We start from the raw sequence: 16,802 nt of genomic DNA on the forward strand, positions 1-16,802 counted from the left end.
TCTTCATGCGCAGAATTACGGGCAAAAAACAGTGCTGCAGCTGGCAAGGGAGCTCATAAAAACATCAAAATCTTTGCTTACCTTTATTCAGGTTCAAGATGGTATTGGTCCCAGACAGGAGCCACCAAATGGTGGGGCACCTCTCCTAGATTAAAATTCAGGAATCAAAGCCATCCTGGACGAGCCCCCAGTTGTTATAAATGGCTAAGTCCCAAAATAGGATTATACATGTAATCACAGTTTACAATTTATTAAAGGAATAGAGGTAAGCAAACAGCGCTGGGTGCGCCGGGAGTCTCTGCTCCGCTGAGATGCATGCACATTACATCAAGATGCTGATTTTTATGCTCCTAGACTAATACATATTCGTTACTACTTCTAAAAAAAACAGGTTATTATAATTAGTTTCTGGCATCCGAACCCTCCTACTGGAGCATGCGTATCAGTCTCCAGTGGTCCCTCTGGGGGTCTCTGGGAGTCTCTCATGCTGAAGGCTCATAGTCTTCCTCTCAGTTTTTTTTTTTTTGTCCTTCTCCTTTGTCCATCTTGGCTGTATGTCCGAGGCTTGCACAGCGTTCCCTGCAAGCTTTGTCTTTTAGCCGTCCTTCAGCTTTCCCCTTCTCCTTAATCTCCTGGCCAGATATCAGAGACTTGCATAGTGTCCCATGCAATAGTCATAATAGCAGTTATTCTGAAACCCCCCAGATATCAGAGACTTCAAGGAAAAGCCTACAAATATATTTCCCTTCAAGTTCTCTATTGACACGAATTGCTAAAACATTCCTCACAGCAATAAGGTCGCCCCTGAGCCTCCTCTTCTTCAGGCTGAACAATCCCAGCTCCCTCAGCCGCTCCTCATAAGACTTGTTCCCCAGACCCCTCACCAGCTTTGTTGCTCTTCTCTGGACATTCTCGAGCACCACCGTGTCCTTCTTGTAGTGGGTCAGTAATTATGCTTATTTTCTGATTTTAAAGCTGTATATTTCACATTAGGAATTAATTTGGGAGCAGGAGTTTCTTCAGCTTTTTGCTGAGCACAGGACAAACAGGCTCTTAACACAGCACAGAAGTCACACCTTTACCCTTTCTTTCTTCAGTCTTTTGTGCAGCCTGACAATGGTTAATGCTTTCTACCACTTTCTCTTGATTTTTCCAAAATTTTTCAGCCCACTCCTTCCCCACCTAGGAAGGGGTCACATTTACATTTTTGCAGCAGTTTATCCATAGCAATCCTGCCGACTACGCCAATTTCTCTGTCTCATTAAGGGGAGTAGCCGATTAACCATTATGGGTCTGGTGGGATTCAGGGTACTGAACTATCACAGTCACAGATTCACCAATAATGTAGCACACCCTCGCTCTAGTCACATCCAATAACTATCACAGCTAGGAACAATGCAATTAAGTGCAATTTATTACAGCAACAGGTACACAGGTTCTTTGGATTGCCGGGATAAATTCACTGTCTGCAAAAGCAAGCTAGCATGCATGAAATACACAGGTACACAGCCTGGCTATTAATGCGTTAAAAGGCACAAAGACTCTGTAGAGATTTCTAAGTTTCCGTGGAGACACCTGGTATAACCAAGTGTTCAAATCTCACCCAAAGGCATCCCAATGGGGGGGGAGGTGGGAGGAGGAGGAGGAGGAGGAGGAGGAGGAGGAGGAGGAAGAAGGGAGGCTCAGCCTGTCAACTGATCCCAGAGGTCAGAAGGTTCTCGTGATGGTGTCTTCCCTAACATTCCCTTTCTCTTAAGCCAAAATATTGCTAAATGTGTAATGCTTCATACTGTTTGAGGCAGAGAGCATGAAACAACTGAATATGTTTCAGTTTAACAGTGTGATTTTCCCTTGACCATGCATTCTTCGTAATAGATCTGACATCGCAAGTTGTGGAGGTGGCTTGTGTTAATACTACATTTTTTCTGTTAAACTGTGATCATAGAATTTATAGTTAGGAAATGATCATTAGGACATTTGCAGTTTTGAGACCTCATTGATCATAGAATGACTTGTGTTGGAAGGGACCTTAAAAATCATCTAGTTCCAACCCCCCTGCCATAGGCAGGGTTGCCACCCACTAAATCAGGTTGCTCAGGGCCTCATCTAACTTGGTCTTGAATGCCTCCAAGAATGGGGCATCCACTACTTCTCTGGGCAACCTGTTCCAATGCCTCCCTATCCTCTGAGTGAAGAATTTCCTTCTAATCTAAATCTCCCCTCTTTTAGTTTAAAATCATTCTCCCTTGTCCTGTCATTATCTGACTGAGCAAAGAGTTGCTCTCCATCTTCTTTATAAGTCCCCTTTAAGTACTGAAAGGCTGCAATGAGGTCACTCCAGAGCCTTCTCTTTAGGCTGATCAGCACCAGCTCTCTCAGACTTTCTTCTTATGAGATCTTTGTCTACTAATCCTCTTGGAGTCTATGTCATGGTTTTATTTCAGTAATTTTAGTTGCTTCTATGTTTTCATCCTTCAGTGTAAATACAGAAAAGTTTGTTTTAATTGATGCTGAAAGAGGACTTTGAAGATAAAATTGTGTTTATAGCAGTTTACTTTCATGAAAGCCCTTAATTTACTACTGCAAATGAAGGAAGCTTTCAAGGGCCTTTACAGATGAAAAGATGTTGCTGCTTCCTCTGCTTTTATCTAAATTAACAATAATAGAATCACAGAACAGTTTGGATTAAAAGGGAGGGACACAGAGCTGAGGGAATAAGTCAAGAGAAAAAAACACAAAACAACAACAACAACTACACAAATATTTTTTCAAGACAAATATGCAAAATAACCCCAGAAAGGCAACATAGTAACCTGTGGAGAGGTCAAGACAGCAGCTCCTGCTAGTAAAGGAGTGTCATCCTCTTTACTTGGCTACTGAGGCAAGAATCTATTTGGGATGTGCTGATTTTGCCTGAATTGCTTGTCCTGTTTATTGCAATTTTCCCCTGCCAACTCCTTAGCTCTGGAGAGGTTTATTTATTTTTGTGCTTGAAGATCACCCCATTGGGCTCTGTTAAAGTCTCACAAATTACATTCTGCAGCAACCGCCTTCTGGATTTCTAGTCTGCTTATGGCACTTCTGCAGCTACACTGTCACCACCTTCTCTGGGACAACTTCCTACCCCCAAGCAAAAGACAGAACTGTTTAGTTGCATAGCTAAATAAATATTACGCTGATGGTCTGTGGCATAACAAAGCCTAGTTTGGGTGACTAAGCATCCCGTTCAAGAAGAGAGTTTCCTGGAAGAGCCCTTAGAGAATTACTATGTTTCTCTAAAACCTTCACATGGAACAGGCTATACAGAAAGCAGACCTAAGATGGCAGGACCTACATTTGTGTAACAAGTCTGAGGACATCCAGTCTGTCTCACCAGGGACTGTATTACAGAAGTTTGTCCCTTCGCTGTCCCCACATCAGCAAGAAACCCTTCAGTCCCAGACTAAAACCTATAGTTTTAAGTCAAGAGGAAGAGGGCAGATGAAGACATGGGGTGACTACTCAATCAACTGAGTCACAGCCACTAAGAGGAGGCAGGACAGAATGGAGCAGAAGAACTGAGAAAGTGATGGTGATAAACAAAAAAAAGCAAGGTTGACTGTCTATGAAACAACATCAGAACGTGGTAAGAAGTCCTAGCAGAGAGATAGGTATCAGCAACATAACCACCTCCTCCAATTTAAGTGTCCTGGTGGAAGGGTTCTTGGTTTTGGTGTTTCAGTGTTTGTTTGTTTTTTTTTTAAACAAACAAAATAACAACAAAAAACATAAACACCTCAGCAATGAATTCCTCTTGGTATTTCAGACTCTTCCCAACTCCGCTGGCCACCCTGTGCTTTCCCATTCTTAGCACCCTTCCCTTCCCCTAACCTATGTTCTTCCCTTCAGCTGGTACAGAACGAGGGCTCACTCCCAGGCTCTACAATCCAAAGGTACAGCCTTTTATCAGGAGACGCAGGGAGGAACGGAGCTTCTATAAGTGTTCTTTTTTTTTTTTTAAAAAAAAAAAAAAAAAAAAAAAAAAGTGTGCTGTGGAAGTGACTTCCAAAAGAATAAAAACACTCAGTTTTGAAACAAGGACTACTTGAGAGCTTGCCTGTAAGGGCACATGGAGACTATCAGTGACACAAGTACTTGAGCCAAGGAGTTCCAATGGTAGCAATGACACAAGGGTAGCAAACCCGTCTCCCAGTGGGTCAACTCCAGATATTTTGCCTTGGTTTCATCTCTCAGTCCTGGAACGTGAAGGTCATTGGTAGAGCAGATAAAATATCAGTTTGTCATCCTCCTCCACAAATACATTCAATGAGCGATCATTGTTGTTCCATGGATGAAGTAACTGGACTTCGTATGATACTGGAGGCATGTCCATTAGTAAGTCCAGACATGTGGGTTTGCTGTAGACAAGTCCCTGGAGCTCCTGTTTCAAAGACCTGTATACTGGGTCCCTCGTATCCACAGTCTTTATCTCACCTATGACCTTCTGACCCATTGTGCGTTCTGTTTTTGCCTATTTAGGCTCCCAAAGCCAGCTCATCGATTTGCCTGGATGCTTCTGCTGTCATGCACATCTACAGGAAATGTTGCTTGGAGACCATGTTGAGATGTACGCTAGTCAGTCTTGCTGTCTGCAGGCCGCCTGCCGCCCTATGGCAGTGGCCACGCCGGGTCCGGTCGCAGGCTGCTCCTGGGCCTATGCCATGCAGCTCCTCTGGGAGGAGCTGTTGACACTGTCGAGGGTGGAAAGGCCTTGCAGAGATCTGGACAGATTGGAGAGCTCATTTAGTCCATGAATTTGGGCTCCCTCTGTCATAATGATCCTTATAGACATTAGAGGTGTTACGTGATATTGGTTTGTTGTAGGCTGAAGCCAGTTCTGGTTGCATTGCCCCTATACTTGACAGGTTCCATCAAGGTTCATTCTTCATTAGTTTGGGTGACTCTTACTGTAATGCCATTGACATGACATATAGCAGTCATAGTAGTAATGACATACAGCATCATTTGGCATCATACAACTGAAATCATGGGCTATTCTCACCCAACATCAAATTCCCTTGAGGTACACATCGGAATTCCCTATTCTCCCACTGAGCCAGCAGTGCACGCTTGCTGCCCAGAAGGCCAACTGCATCCTGGGCTGCATCAAAAGAGGAGTGGCCAGAAGGTCGAGGGAAGTGATTGTGCCCCTCTACTCTGCCCTTGTCAAGCCCCACTTGGAATATTGCATCCAGGTCTTGGGCCTCCAGCACAAGAAGGATGTTAATCTGTTAGAACGGGTCCAGAGGAGGGCCATGAAGTTGATCAGAGGGCTGGAGCCCTTCTCCTATGAAGAAAGGCTGAGAGAGCTGTGGCTGTTCAGCCTGGAGAAGAGATGGCTCAGGTAATCTCATTGCAGCTTTTCAATAATTAAAGGGGACTTATAAAAAAAAATGGAGAGCAACTTTTTGCTCAGGCAATGACGGGACAAGGGGGAATGGTTTTAAACTAACAGAGGAGAGATGTAGATTAGAGATTAGGAGGAAATTTTTCACTCAGAGGGTGGTGAGGCACTGGAACAGGTTTCCCAGAGAGGCTGTGGAAGTCCCTGGAGGTGTTCAAGACCAGGTTGGATGAGGCCCTGGGCAACCTGATCTAGTGAGTGGCATCCCTGATCATGAGGTTGTTTCAGAAATAAGTCCCATTGTCTGACTCAATGGATTCTGGGGTGCCATGTCAAAATAAGACTTGCTTTTCAAGGCCTAGGATAGTGTTTCGGGTGGTGGCATGGGACACAGGATATGTTTCCGGCCATCCAGAGGTTGCTTCCACCGTTGTAAGCGCATGGCACTTGCCGTGGCAGGTTTTAGGGAGTGTGATTGATTAACTGGCCAGGCCTTCCCATATTGATATTTCAGCCATCATCCTCCATACCAGAGAGGCATTTGGCTTGTTTGATTGTTAGTGCATATTTTGCATTCACACATAACCTGTGCAATGGTGTCTGTGGTCAGGTCCACCCCTCGATTGCGAGCCCATCTATATGTTGCATCTTTGGGCAAACTGGCCAAAGGGGTATTCCATACCATCTGAAGTCATGCTGAACAATTAATATGGGGGTGCTGGCCGGGGTGGTGGGACTGGCTGCTCAGGATAGGCTGGGCATCGGTCAGCGGGTGGTGAGCAATTGCATTGTTGTGGTGGTTTTACCGTGCTGGGCAGCTAAACCCCACAACCGCTTTCTCACTCCCCCTCCTTTAGATGAGGAGGGGGAGAAGTAAAGCAAAGAACAACTCACGGGTTGAGATAAGGATAATTTAATTAAAGGGAAATAATTATAATAATTAAATAAAGACTACCATGAACTAAACAATTTAACTAAGGGGAAATAAAAGGGAAAGGGGAAAAAGGGAGGAAAACAAACAAACAAAATAAATGAAAGCTATATGGAAGTGCAGAGGAAAGAAATTACTCTCTACTTCCCACAAATGAGCGATGATTGACCACGTCCTTGAAGCAAGGCCTCAACGCACGCAGCCGGTGTTCGAGAGGAGGACCGACGTCTTCTCAACGAGAGCCCACCCCTCCCCTCTTCTTCCTGTTTCCACCTTTTATTGCTGAGTGTGACACCACATGGTATGGAATATCCCTTTGATTGGTTTAGGTCAGCTGCCCTAGTGATGTTTCTCTCCTCACTTTTTGCCCACCCCCTAGGAGGGTTAGAGAAAGGCCCAATGCTGTGCCACTGCTGCTCAGCAGTAGACACAACACTGGTGTGATAACACTGCTGTTCCAGCTACAAGTACAGAGTACGGCACTGAATGGGCTGCTGCCGGGAAAGTTAACATTCCAGCCAGACCCAGTACAACCTCCACCCCTTATTCCATAACATTTGTGTCACACTCAGATCCCCATACTTTAGCATACAAGCATTCTCATCATTATCCCTTGTCCTTTAACAGGACAAGGATTTAACAGGACAGGATTAATAGGCAGGTGTATCTTTTCATTCCATAGGTCTTTCTTGGAAAATGTTCATAAGAACTGTTGATGATTAGGTCTTCATCTGCCAAAGTGGCCACTCAAGGCAGGCGGAGTTGGATGTCTGGACACCAGCACCAGCTTAGCTCAAGTCCTTGTTGCACTGCCCGGCTCCTTGCAAAGTTGACCTGTCGTTGATCCTACAGCATCTTCCTACAACATATAACTTAGATTATAGATTAGTTTTCTCTCAATGTCAAATCTCCTTGAGGCACACACTTGATATCCCCATTCTTTTGCATGACCCACCAGGTATACCCTGGTCCTTGGGCGAAGACAATCCCACGAGTGGGTTTGCCTTTTCCCGAGGCAGGAGCAACCCACACTGCCTTCCCCATCCACCTTCCTATATGCACTACGGGAACTTTAGCTCCTTTCACAGTGTGTAGGGGTTTTGTTTCGGCAGGACCAGCACGGCTGTCAGACCCCCTATTGTTAACTAGCCAAGTGGCTTCTGGTAGATTTGTGTCCCATTGTTTCCACGTCCCAGCACCTAATGCTCGTAACATAGTCTTTAACAGTCCATTGTACCTCTCAACCTTCCCAGAGGCTTGTGGGTGGTAAGGGATGTGGTACACCCACTCAATACCATGCCTCTTTGCCCAGGAGGTAACAAGATTGTTTCGGAAATGACTCCCATTGTCAGACTCAATTCTCTCTGGTGTACCATGACGCCACAATACTTGTCTTTCCAGGCCCAAGATAGTGTTTCGGGCTGTGGCATGGTTTACAGGGTATGTTTCCAGCCACCCAGTAGTTGCTTCTACCATGGTGAGTATGTACCGTTTGCCTTGGCGAGTTTTTGGGAGTGGTCCGATATAGTCAATTTGCCAGGCCTCACCATATTGAAACCCTAACCATCTCCCCCTGTTCCAGGGAGATTTTACCTTCATGGCTTTCTTGATTGCAGCACAGGTCTCACACTCATGGGTAACCTGTGTGATGGCCTCAATGGTCAAGTCCACCCCTCGATCACGAGCCCATCTGTAAGTGGCATCTCTCCCCAGATGTCCTGATGTTTCATGGGCCCATCGAGCTACAAACAGCTCACCCTTACGTTCCCAGTCTAGGTCCACCTGAGCCACTTCAATTTTCGAAGCTCGATCCACTTCTTTGTTGTTCTGATGTTCTTCAGTAGTGCGACTCTTGGTCATGTGGGCATCTACATGACGTACTTTAACATCCAGGTTTTCTACCCGGGCAGCAATATCTTGCCACAGGGTAGCAGCCCAGATAGGTTTACCTCTGCGCTGCCAGTTGCTCTCTTTCCATTGCTGCAGCCACCCCCACAGAGCATTTGCCACCATCCATGAGTCAGTATAAAGATACAATACTGGTCAATTTTCTCTTTCGGCGATATCTAGGGCTAGTTGTATGGCTTTTACTTCTGCATACTGACTCGACTCACCTTCCCCTTCCATGGCTTCCACAACTCGTCGTATGGGATTCCACACAGCAGCTTTCCATTTCCGATGGCTCCCTATCACACGGCAAGATCCGTCAGTAAACAACGCATACTGCTTTCTGTCTTCTGGCAACTCATTGTATGGTGGTGCCTCTTCAGCACGGGTTACCTCTTCTGTTGGCACTCCGAAATCTCTGCCTTCCGGCCAGTCCATAATCTCTTCCAGGATTCCTGGGCGATTGGGTTTTCCCATTCGAGCCCGCTGTGTAATTAACGCTATGCACTTACTCCATGTAGCATCAGTTGCATGGTGTGTAGTGGGAATTTTCTCTTTGAACATCCAATGTAACACAGGTAGCCGCGGTGCCAAGAGGAGCTGTGCCTCTGTACCCACAACTTCTGAAGCAGCTCGAACACCCTCATATGCTGTGAGTATTTCTTTTTCAGTTGGGGTGTAATTGGCTTCTGATCCTCGATAGCCCCGACTCCAGAAGCCCAGAGGTCGACCTCGAGTTTCTTCTGGGGTGTTCTGCCAAAGGCTCCAGGTGAGCCCATGCTCCCCAGCTGCAGTGTACAGTATATTTTGCACAGCTGGTCCAGTACGGACAGGCCCAAGGGCTACTGCACGAGCTATTTCTTGTTTGATTTGTTCAAATGCCTGTTTTTGCTCAGGGCCCCACTCAAAATAGTTTCTCTTTCGAGTCACTCGATATAGAGGACTCACAAGCTGACTATAGCCTGGCACATGCATTCTCCAGAATCCCACGAGGCCTAGGAAAGCTTGCGTTTCCTTTTTGCTAGTTGGCGGAGACATTGCTGTTATTTTATTGATCACATCCATTGGAATATGGCGACGTCCATCCTGCCATTTTACCCCCAAGAACTGGATTTCCTGTGTAGGCCCCTTGACCTTGCTCTTTTTAATGGCAAAACCAGCTTTCAGGAGAATTTGGATTATTTTCTTCCCTTTCTCAAAAACTTCTTCTGCTGTGTTGCCCCACACGAGGATGTCGTCAATGTACTGAAGATGCTCAGGAGCTCCCCCTTGCTCCAGTGCAGACTGGATCAGTCCATGGCAAATGGTAGGGCTGTGTTTCCACCCCTGGGGCAGCCGATTCCAGGTGTATTGGATGCCCCTCCAAGTGAAGGCAAACTGCGGCCTGCATGCTGCTGCCAAAGGGATGGAGAAAAATGCATTAGCAATATCAATTGTGGCGTACCACTTGGCTGCCTTTGACTCTAGTTCGTACTGAAGTTCCAGCATGTCCGGCACTGCAGCACTCAGTGGTGGCGTGACTTCATTCAGGCCTCGATAGTCCACTGTTAGCCTCCACTCGCCATTAGACTTTTGCACTGGCCATATAGGACTATTAAAGGGTGAGCGAGTCTTGCTGATTACTCCCTGACTCTCCAGTCGGTGAACCAACTCATGGATGGGAATCAGGGAGTCTCGGTTGGTGCGATATTGCCGTCGGTGCACCGTTGTGGTAGCAATTGGTACCTGTTGTTCTTCAACCTTCAGCAATCCTACAACAGAAGGGTCTTCTGAAAGGCCAGGCAGGGTAGACAGCTGCCTAATCTTCTCTGTGCTCAAAGCGGCTATGCCAAAAGCCCACCGGTATCCTTTTGGATCCTTGAAGTACCCTCTCTTGAGATAGTCTATGCCAAGGATACACGGAGCCTCTGGGCCAGTCACAATGGGATGCTTTTGCCACTCATTCCCAGTTAGACTCACTTCAGCTTCCAGTACAGATAGTTGTTGGGATCCCCCTGTCACTCCAGAGATACAGGTGAGTTCTGTCCCTTGGTAGCCTGATGGCATTAAGGTGCATTGTGCGCCAGTGTCCACTAAAGCTTTGTATTCTTGTGGTTCCAATGTGCCAGGCCATCGGATCTACACAGTCCAATAAATCCGGTTATCCCTCTCCTCTACCTGGCCAGAGGCAGGGCCCCTCTAGTCCTGGCTGGAGCGTCTGCCACTTAATTCTTGCAAATGAGAGGTAGAGGTCCCTTCATCATGGTCAAGAATAACATCAGCTCTTCTACTGCCTCTGGGGTACTGCCCAAGAGACACTGGAGCAGCATTTCTCTTAGGAGCCCCTCTTCTTGCTGCTGTATTTCCTTTCAGTTCACGTACCCGAGCAGCTAGGGTTGAAGTAGGTACACCATCCCATTTCCTCATATCTTCCCCATGGTCACGCAGATAAAACCACAAGGTGCCACGTGGTGTACGTCTTGGGTACTCTCTCTCTTGAGCAGGCGAATGCTGATTCTTAGTGGCTGAAGTATCACTCTGTCTAGATGAGGGGGAATATACTTTCTCCACGAGCTTGTCAAGTCCTTTAGACAGTTTCTCCACAGCTGAGACACAGGACTGTAGCGGAGCAGAGAGATTGTCTTCATATTTTTGAAGCTGGCAGGAGACATCATACATTGTTGGTCCCATCCCCTCGTCCCAGCGAATTGCTGCCAGTGTACTGGCATGTGCTGATGGTGCACTCTGCACAAATTTACGCCACATGGATGTTGTGCACTGGACTTCATCGGGGTCTTGAGGTGTCTGGGCATTGTCCAAATCACTATAAATCATCTCCCGCACAGCTAATTCCCGCAGATGCTGGAGACCTTTATCCACAGTGGTCCACTTGCCTATGTGATATACCATATCTTCCTTATGGGGATATCTTTCTTTGATAGCTGCCAGGAGTCGTCTCCAGAGGCTGAGGGCCTGTGCTCCTCTCCTGATTACTTTGTCGATTACCATTTCTCTAGAGAGGGATCCCGGCTGCTTGGCTTCATTGCCTTCTAATTGTATGCTATTGGCCCCAGCATCCCAGCATCGGAGCAGCCAAGTGAGGATGTGTTCACCTGGACGTCGACCATAATCCTTTCGTATTTCTCGCATCTCACTCAGGGATAAGGATCGAGTGATTTCTGATTCCTTTATGATTTCCGTCTCGTCTTCCTGCTGTTTTTGTGATGGCTCTGCTTTAGAGGTGCCTGCCAATTCCCCTTCTCCCTCCTTCTTAGGAGAGCCTTCTTCCCTTACTAAACGAGCTGACCTCCGTTTCCATTGTTTTGACTTGACTATGGGGGCGACTGATACCATAGTTGGTTGATCCTCTGGGTCAGCCACAGTGTGTGTTACTTGGTCATCAGATTCAGAGACTTCCTCCCGCTCTTCAAATTGCTGGATGATGTTAAACAGTGTTTGATAGGAATAAGCCAGGACCCAGCACAATGCTGCAAGCTGTTGTTCTCCGGCATTATCAGGGTCAGGACATACAACTCTCAAACATTCTACCAAGTTTTTAGGATTTAGCACTTGCTCCGTGGTGAAGTTCAAAACTATTGGAGGAGACACTCGTGACAGGTATCTGCTAACATCATCCCACACACCGTGCCACTCACCACAAGACTGTTTCGGGACAGATTCCCAAATAAGTTTTCTAAACAATCGACTAATCTTAGAGAGAAAATGAAACCTGTTATTCAGAATTAGAAATAGCAATACATGGGTTACAGATGGATCTTCAAAATACTCCCAAACTGTTGTAATTAGTCCACTGTGAAAGAAGGGAAAGGTACCATTCCTGATATTATTAATAAACTGGTGTCCAGATGAGAAAAGGAAGGCAGTGTAGTTCTGAATATTCTCTGAAAGATAGTTTCCATGGGACCCAAATGGTAACAGCGCAGAGCCTGAATTCCAGATTAAACCCAAGGTCAGTGCTTGGCAGTACAGCGAATTAAAAAAAGTGAACACAGATTGTAGCACTTTGTCGGATCGGATATATAGGAGAAAGGAGAATATGACACGGATTGCATGACATATGAACAAAGCCATTATTATTAACAGGACAATGTACATGGTTACTAGCAAGCAAGTGTGTTAGTTGTATGCGTTTAATCAATTCTATTGTTATCTCAACCCTTCGAGCCCCACGTTGGGCGCCAAAAAGGACTGTGGTGGTTTTACCATGCTGGGCAGCTAAACCCCACAACCGCTCTCTCACTCCCCCTCCTTTAGATGAGGAGGGGGAGAAGTAAAGCAAAGAACAACTCACGGGTTGAGATAAGGATAATTTAATTAAAGGGAAATAATTATAATAATTAAATAAAGACTACCATGAACTAAACAATTTAACTAAGGGGAAATAAAAGGGAAAGGGGAAAAAGGGAGGAAAACAAACAAACAAAATAAATGAAAGCTATATGGAAGTGCAGAGGAAAGAAATTACTCTCTACTTCCCACAAATGAGCGATGATTGACCACGTCCTTGAAGCAAGGCCTCAACGCACGCAGCCGGTGTTCGAGAGGAGGACCGACGTCTTCTCAACGAGAGCCCACCCCTCCCCTCTTCTTCCTGTTTCCACCTTTTATTGCTGAGTGTTACACCACATGGTATGGAATATCCCTTTGATTGGTTTAGGTCAGCTGCCCTAGTGATGTTTCTCTCCTCACTTTTTGCCCACCCCCTAGGAGGGTTAGAGAAAGGCCCAATGCTGTGCCACTGCTGCTCAGCAGTAGACACAACACTGGTGTGATAACACTGCTGTTCCAGCTACAAGTACAGAGTACGGCACTGTATGGGCTGCTGCCGGGAAAGTTAACATTCCAGCCAGACCCAGTACAATTGTGCATCACTTGTTTCGTACACATTATTAGTAGTAGTGCTATTATCATTATTATTATTTTCCTTTGTTTTCTGTCCTAATAAACTTTATCTCAACCCACAGGCTTTCATTTCTTTCTAATTCTCTCCCCCATCTCAGAGAGGGAGGGGGGAAGGTGAGCAAATGGCTGTGTGGTGCTTGGTTGCCAGCTGGGTTAAACCACAACTAGGGTCTAGAGGGCAAGACCTATGAGGAGTGGCTGAAGTCACTTGGTTTGTTTGGCCTAGAGAGGAGGAGACTGAGGGTCTTCCTCGAGGGGGAGTGGAGGGGGAGGTGCTGATCTCTTCTCTCTGACTAGTGATAGGACCCGAGGGAATGGCATGAAGCTGTGATGAGGAGGTTCAGGCAGGAAAAGGTTCTTCATTGAGAGGGTGGTTGTGCACTGGAACAGGCTCCCGAGGGAAGTGGTCAAGCCTGCCAGAGTTCAAGAAGTGTTTGGACAATGCTTTCAGAAATATGGTTTGATTTTTGGGTGGTCCTGTGTGGAGCCAGGAGTTGGACTCAATGATCCTTGTCGGTTGAGTTCCTTCCAGCTCAGGATATTCTATGATTCTAAATGCTGGTACCAAGTGGGAGCTTCCTGCAGGGTCCTCTGTTACAATGAGCTGGCTAAGTTTTCCCCACAGCCAAGGGATATGTGCAGCACAACACAGGCCTGGGCCTACTCAGGCTAACTGTTATGTGGATCAGTAACTCCTTGATGTACAAGAGTCCTACAGTTAGGATCACTACATTGCATGTTCTTTTGAAATTGGCATTTTGTTCTAGATATCCATTTTAGTGGATAGTGTTGCCTGTGTCTTGCAGCACAGCGTAAAGCCTGTAAACTGCCCTAGTAATCCAGCATGGTCATCCTGGCGGTTTGCATCTTGGGCATGGGGGCCTCTTGTTTCAGCTCACAGGACTGGTATCTTTGCCTGGAGCAGGGGTTACATGGATGCCCCTCAAGTAGTAGCCTCCTTGGAGGGACCCATAGCCTTTGTGCATGCTCAAACTTATTTGTGTCTCCAGTTCTCCTTCCGGTTCTTTTGGTACACCCCATTCTCTTAAACTTTCCTTTCCATCCCAAACATTTTAGGGCTTGTTCAGCAGACTTCTCTAGTGGCATGACCCAAATCTGTTTTTTTTGTTTTGTTTTGTTTTGTTTTGTTTTCCTCTTATTTAATTACTTTCTGTTCACATTTAATTATTTTATAATATTTTAGCAAAGAACAGTTTATAAATTTTATAAATGTATATATTTATATGCAAATATATTTACATAATATTCATTTTGCAAAAAGGGATGCAGCAGGACTAGGAGTTAGAGAGGGAACAGCCTCACCCCAGAGCAGCAGGCACTTGAGCATGCCTTCGACTTATTATTTAGGTACTCCTTAGGTGGCACCACAACCCCCCTGACCCCCTGGGAACATTTGAGCCATTTGCTCACTCCCCCGACCCACAGTGGGGTGGGGGAGAGAACCACAAAAAGGTAAAACTTGGGGTTTGAGATAAAGACAGTTTAATAGGACAGAAAAGGAAGGGGAAATATTAATAATTATAATAATAAAAGAATATACAAAGCAAGTGATGAACGGTGCAGTTGCTCGCCACCTGCTGACCAATGCCCAGCTGGTGCCCGAGCAGCGGCAGCCCCCTCCCCCCCCCCAGCTCCCCCGAGTTTTATTGTTGAGCATGTCATGTGGAATATCCCTTTGGCCAGTTCGGGTCAGCTGTTGTGGTTCTGTCCCCTCACAGCTTCTTGTGCACCCCCAGCCTCCTCTCTGGCAGGGAAGTTTAAGAAGCAGAAAAGTCCTTGACTTAGTGTAAGCAATGTTCAGCATCAACTAAAACATTGGTGTGTTATCAACATTATTGTCATCCTAAATCCAAAAGACAGAACCATACCATCCACTAAGAAGAAAAATAACTCTATCCCGGCTGAAACCAGGACAATATCCACCCCATATTCTATGCTATCTCAGGTCTTACACATCCCAATATGTCCTCATTAATCGCCCTCACCCTTTCCGTCCTTGGATGTACACAGATATCATTCCCTTAGTCCATAGAACATCCCTTTAAAATGCCTGTTGTGCTTATTTAGTCCATGACTTTGGGCTCCCTCTGTCATAATGATCCTTATAGGCATTAGAGGTGTTACGTGGTAGTGCTTTGTTGTAGGCTGAAGCCAGTTCTGGTTGCATTGCCCCAATACTTGACAGAACATCTCTTGATGGCCTGAGGTGTCATGGGCCCACTGAGCTATAAAAAACTTACCCTTAGATTTCCAGTCCATATCCACCTGAGCCACTTCAATTCTAGCAGCCGGATCCACCTGCTGGTTGTTTTTTGATGTTCTTCAGTGGCCTGACTCTGGCCTTCACTTCTGCAAATTGGATCAATTCACCTTCTCCTTCAGCAGCTTCTGCAATTTGTCTTGTGGGACTCCGTACAGCAGCCTTCCACCTCTGATTCTTTTCCACAATACAACAGGACCCACCAGTGAGCAGGTCATACTACTTCTCATATTCTGGTAGTTTATTTATACAGTGGGGCCTCTTCAGCATGCATCTTCTCCTCCTCTGGTGATATTTCAAAGTCCCTGCCCTCTGGATGGTCTACGATCGCGTACAAAGTTCACAGAATCACAGAATCATCTAGGTTGGAAGAGACCTCCAAGATCACCTAGTCCAACCTCTGACCTAACACTAACCAGTCCTCCACTAAACCATATCACTAAGCTCTACATCTAAACGTCTTTAAAAGACCTCCAGGGATGGTGACTCCACCACTTCCCTGGGCAGCCTATTCCAATGCCTAACAACCCTTTCAATAAAGAAGTTCTTCCTAATATCCAACCTAAACCTCCCCTGGTGCAACTTTAGCCCATTCCTCCTCGTCCTGTCACCAGGCACGTGGGAGAATAGACCAACCCCCACCTCGCTACAGCCTCCTTTCAGGTACCTGTAGAGTGCCATAAGGTTGCCCCTGGGGTTTCCAATTTGAGCCTGTTGTGTGATCAGTGCAACCCACTTCCTCTGTAACATCAGTTGCATCATAGAGGGGACCCTTCCTTTGAACATCCAGCCCAGCACCGTCAGTCGGGGTGCCAAGAGGAGCTGTGCTTCAGTACTAACCACTTCCGAAGCAGCTTGAACTCCTTCATATACTGCCAGTATCTCTCAATTGAGGTATAGCAGGCCTTGGATCCTCTGCATCCCTGTCTCCAAAACCCTAGGGGTCACCCTCAAGTCTCCTCTGGCTCTTTCTGCCAGAGTCTCTGGCTAGGGCCATTCTCCCTGGCTGCAGTGTAGAGCACTTTTTTTTTTTTACATTTTGTCCTGCCCAGACTGGCCCAAGGGCTACTGTTTCATTTGTTCAAAGGCTTGTTGTTGTTCAGGGACCCATCTGAAATGGTTCTTCTTCTGGGTCACTTGAAAGAGAAATCAGATTGTAATTTGGATTGTGCATTCTCAAAAAAACCATGACGCCTAAAAAAGTTTGTGTTTCCTTTTTTGCTAGTTGGTGGAGACACAGCTGTTACTTTACTGATCACAGCCATTGGGATCTGACTACGTCCATCTTGGCATTTTATTCCTAAAACTGGATCTTTCGTGCAGGTCCTTTGACCTTACTTTGTTTTATGGCAAAGCCAGCCTTCAGAAGGATTTGGGCTATTTTCTTCCCTTTCTCAAAAACTTCTTCTGTTGTGTTG

General features: G+C 46.1%; 2 protein-coding genes and 1 long non-coding RNA gene across 6 annotated transcripts in view; 2 read left to right on the forward strand and 1 right to left on the reverse strand.

Annotated features, from left to right (window-relative positions):
• The window catches only part of LOC311426311 (uncharacterized protein), a 28,773-nt gene extending 17,208 nt beyond the window's left edge, over positions 1–11,565 (reverse strand). The window contains exon 1 of the mRNA XM_084502719.1: positions 10,324–11,565. Within this exon, the coding sequence (XP_084358845.1) occupies positions 10,380–11,534 (1,155 nt within the window). The 5' untranslated portion in view covers positions 11,535–11,565 and the 3' untranslated portion in view covers positions 10,324–10,379. The remainder of the gene's footprint in view (positions 1–10,323) is intronic.
• The window catches only part of LOC311426441, a 290,718-nt gene that overhangs the window by 180,039 nt on the left and 93,877 nt on the right, over positions 1–16,802 (forward strand). The window lies entirely within an intron of this gene.
• Positions 1–16,802, forward strand: part of LOC311426314 (E3 ubiquitin-protein ligase KCMF1-like) — a 127,895-nt gene that overhangs the window by 42,922 nt on the left and 68,171 nt on the right. The gene's annotated exons all lie outside the window — the stretch shown is intronic.

Source organism: Aythya ferina (genome assembly GCF_964211825.1).
Source record: "Aythya ferina genome assembly, chromosome: W".
Taxonomy (NCBI): Eukaryota; Metazoa; Chordata; class Aves; order Anseriformes; family Anatidae; genus Aythya; species Aythya ferina.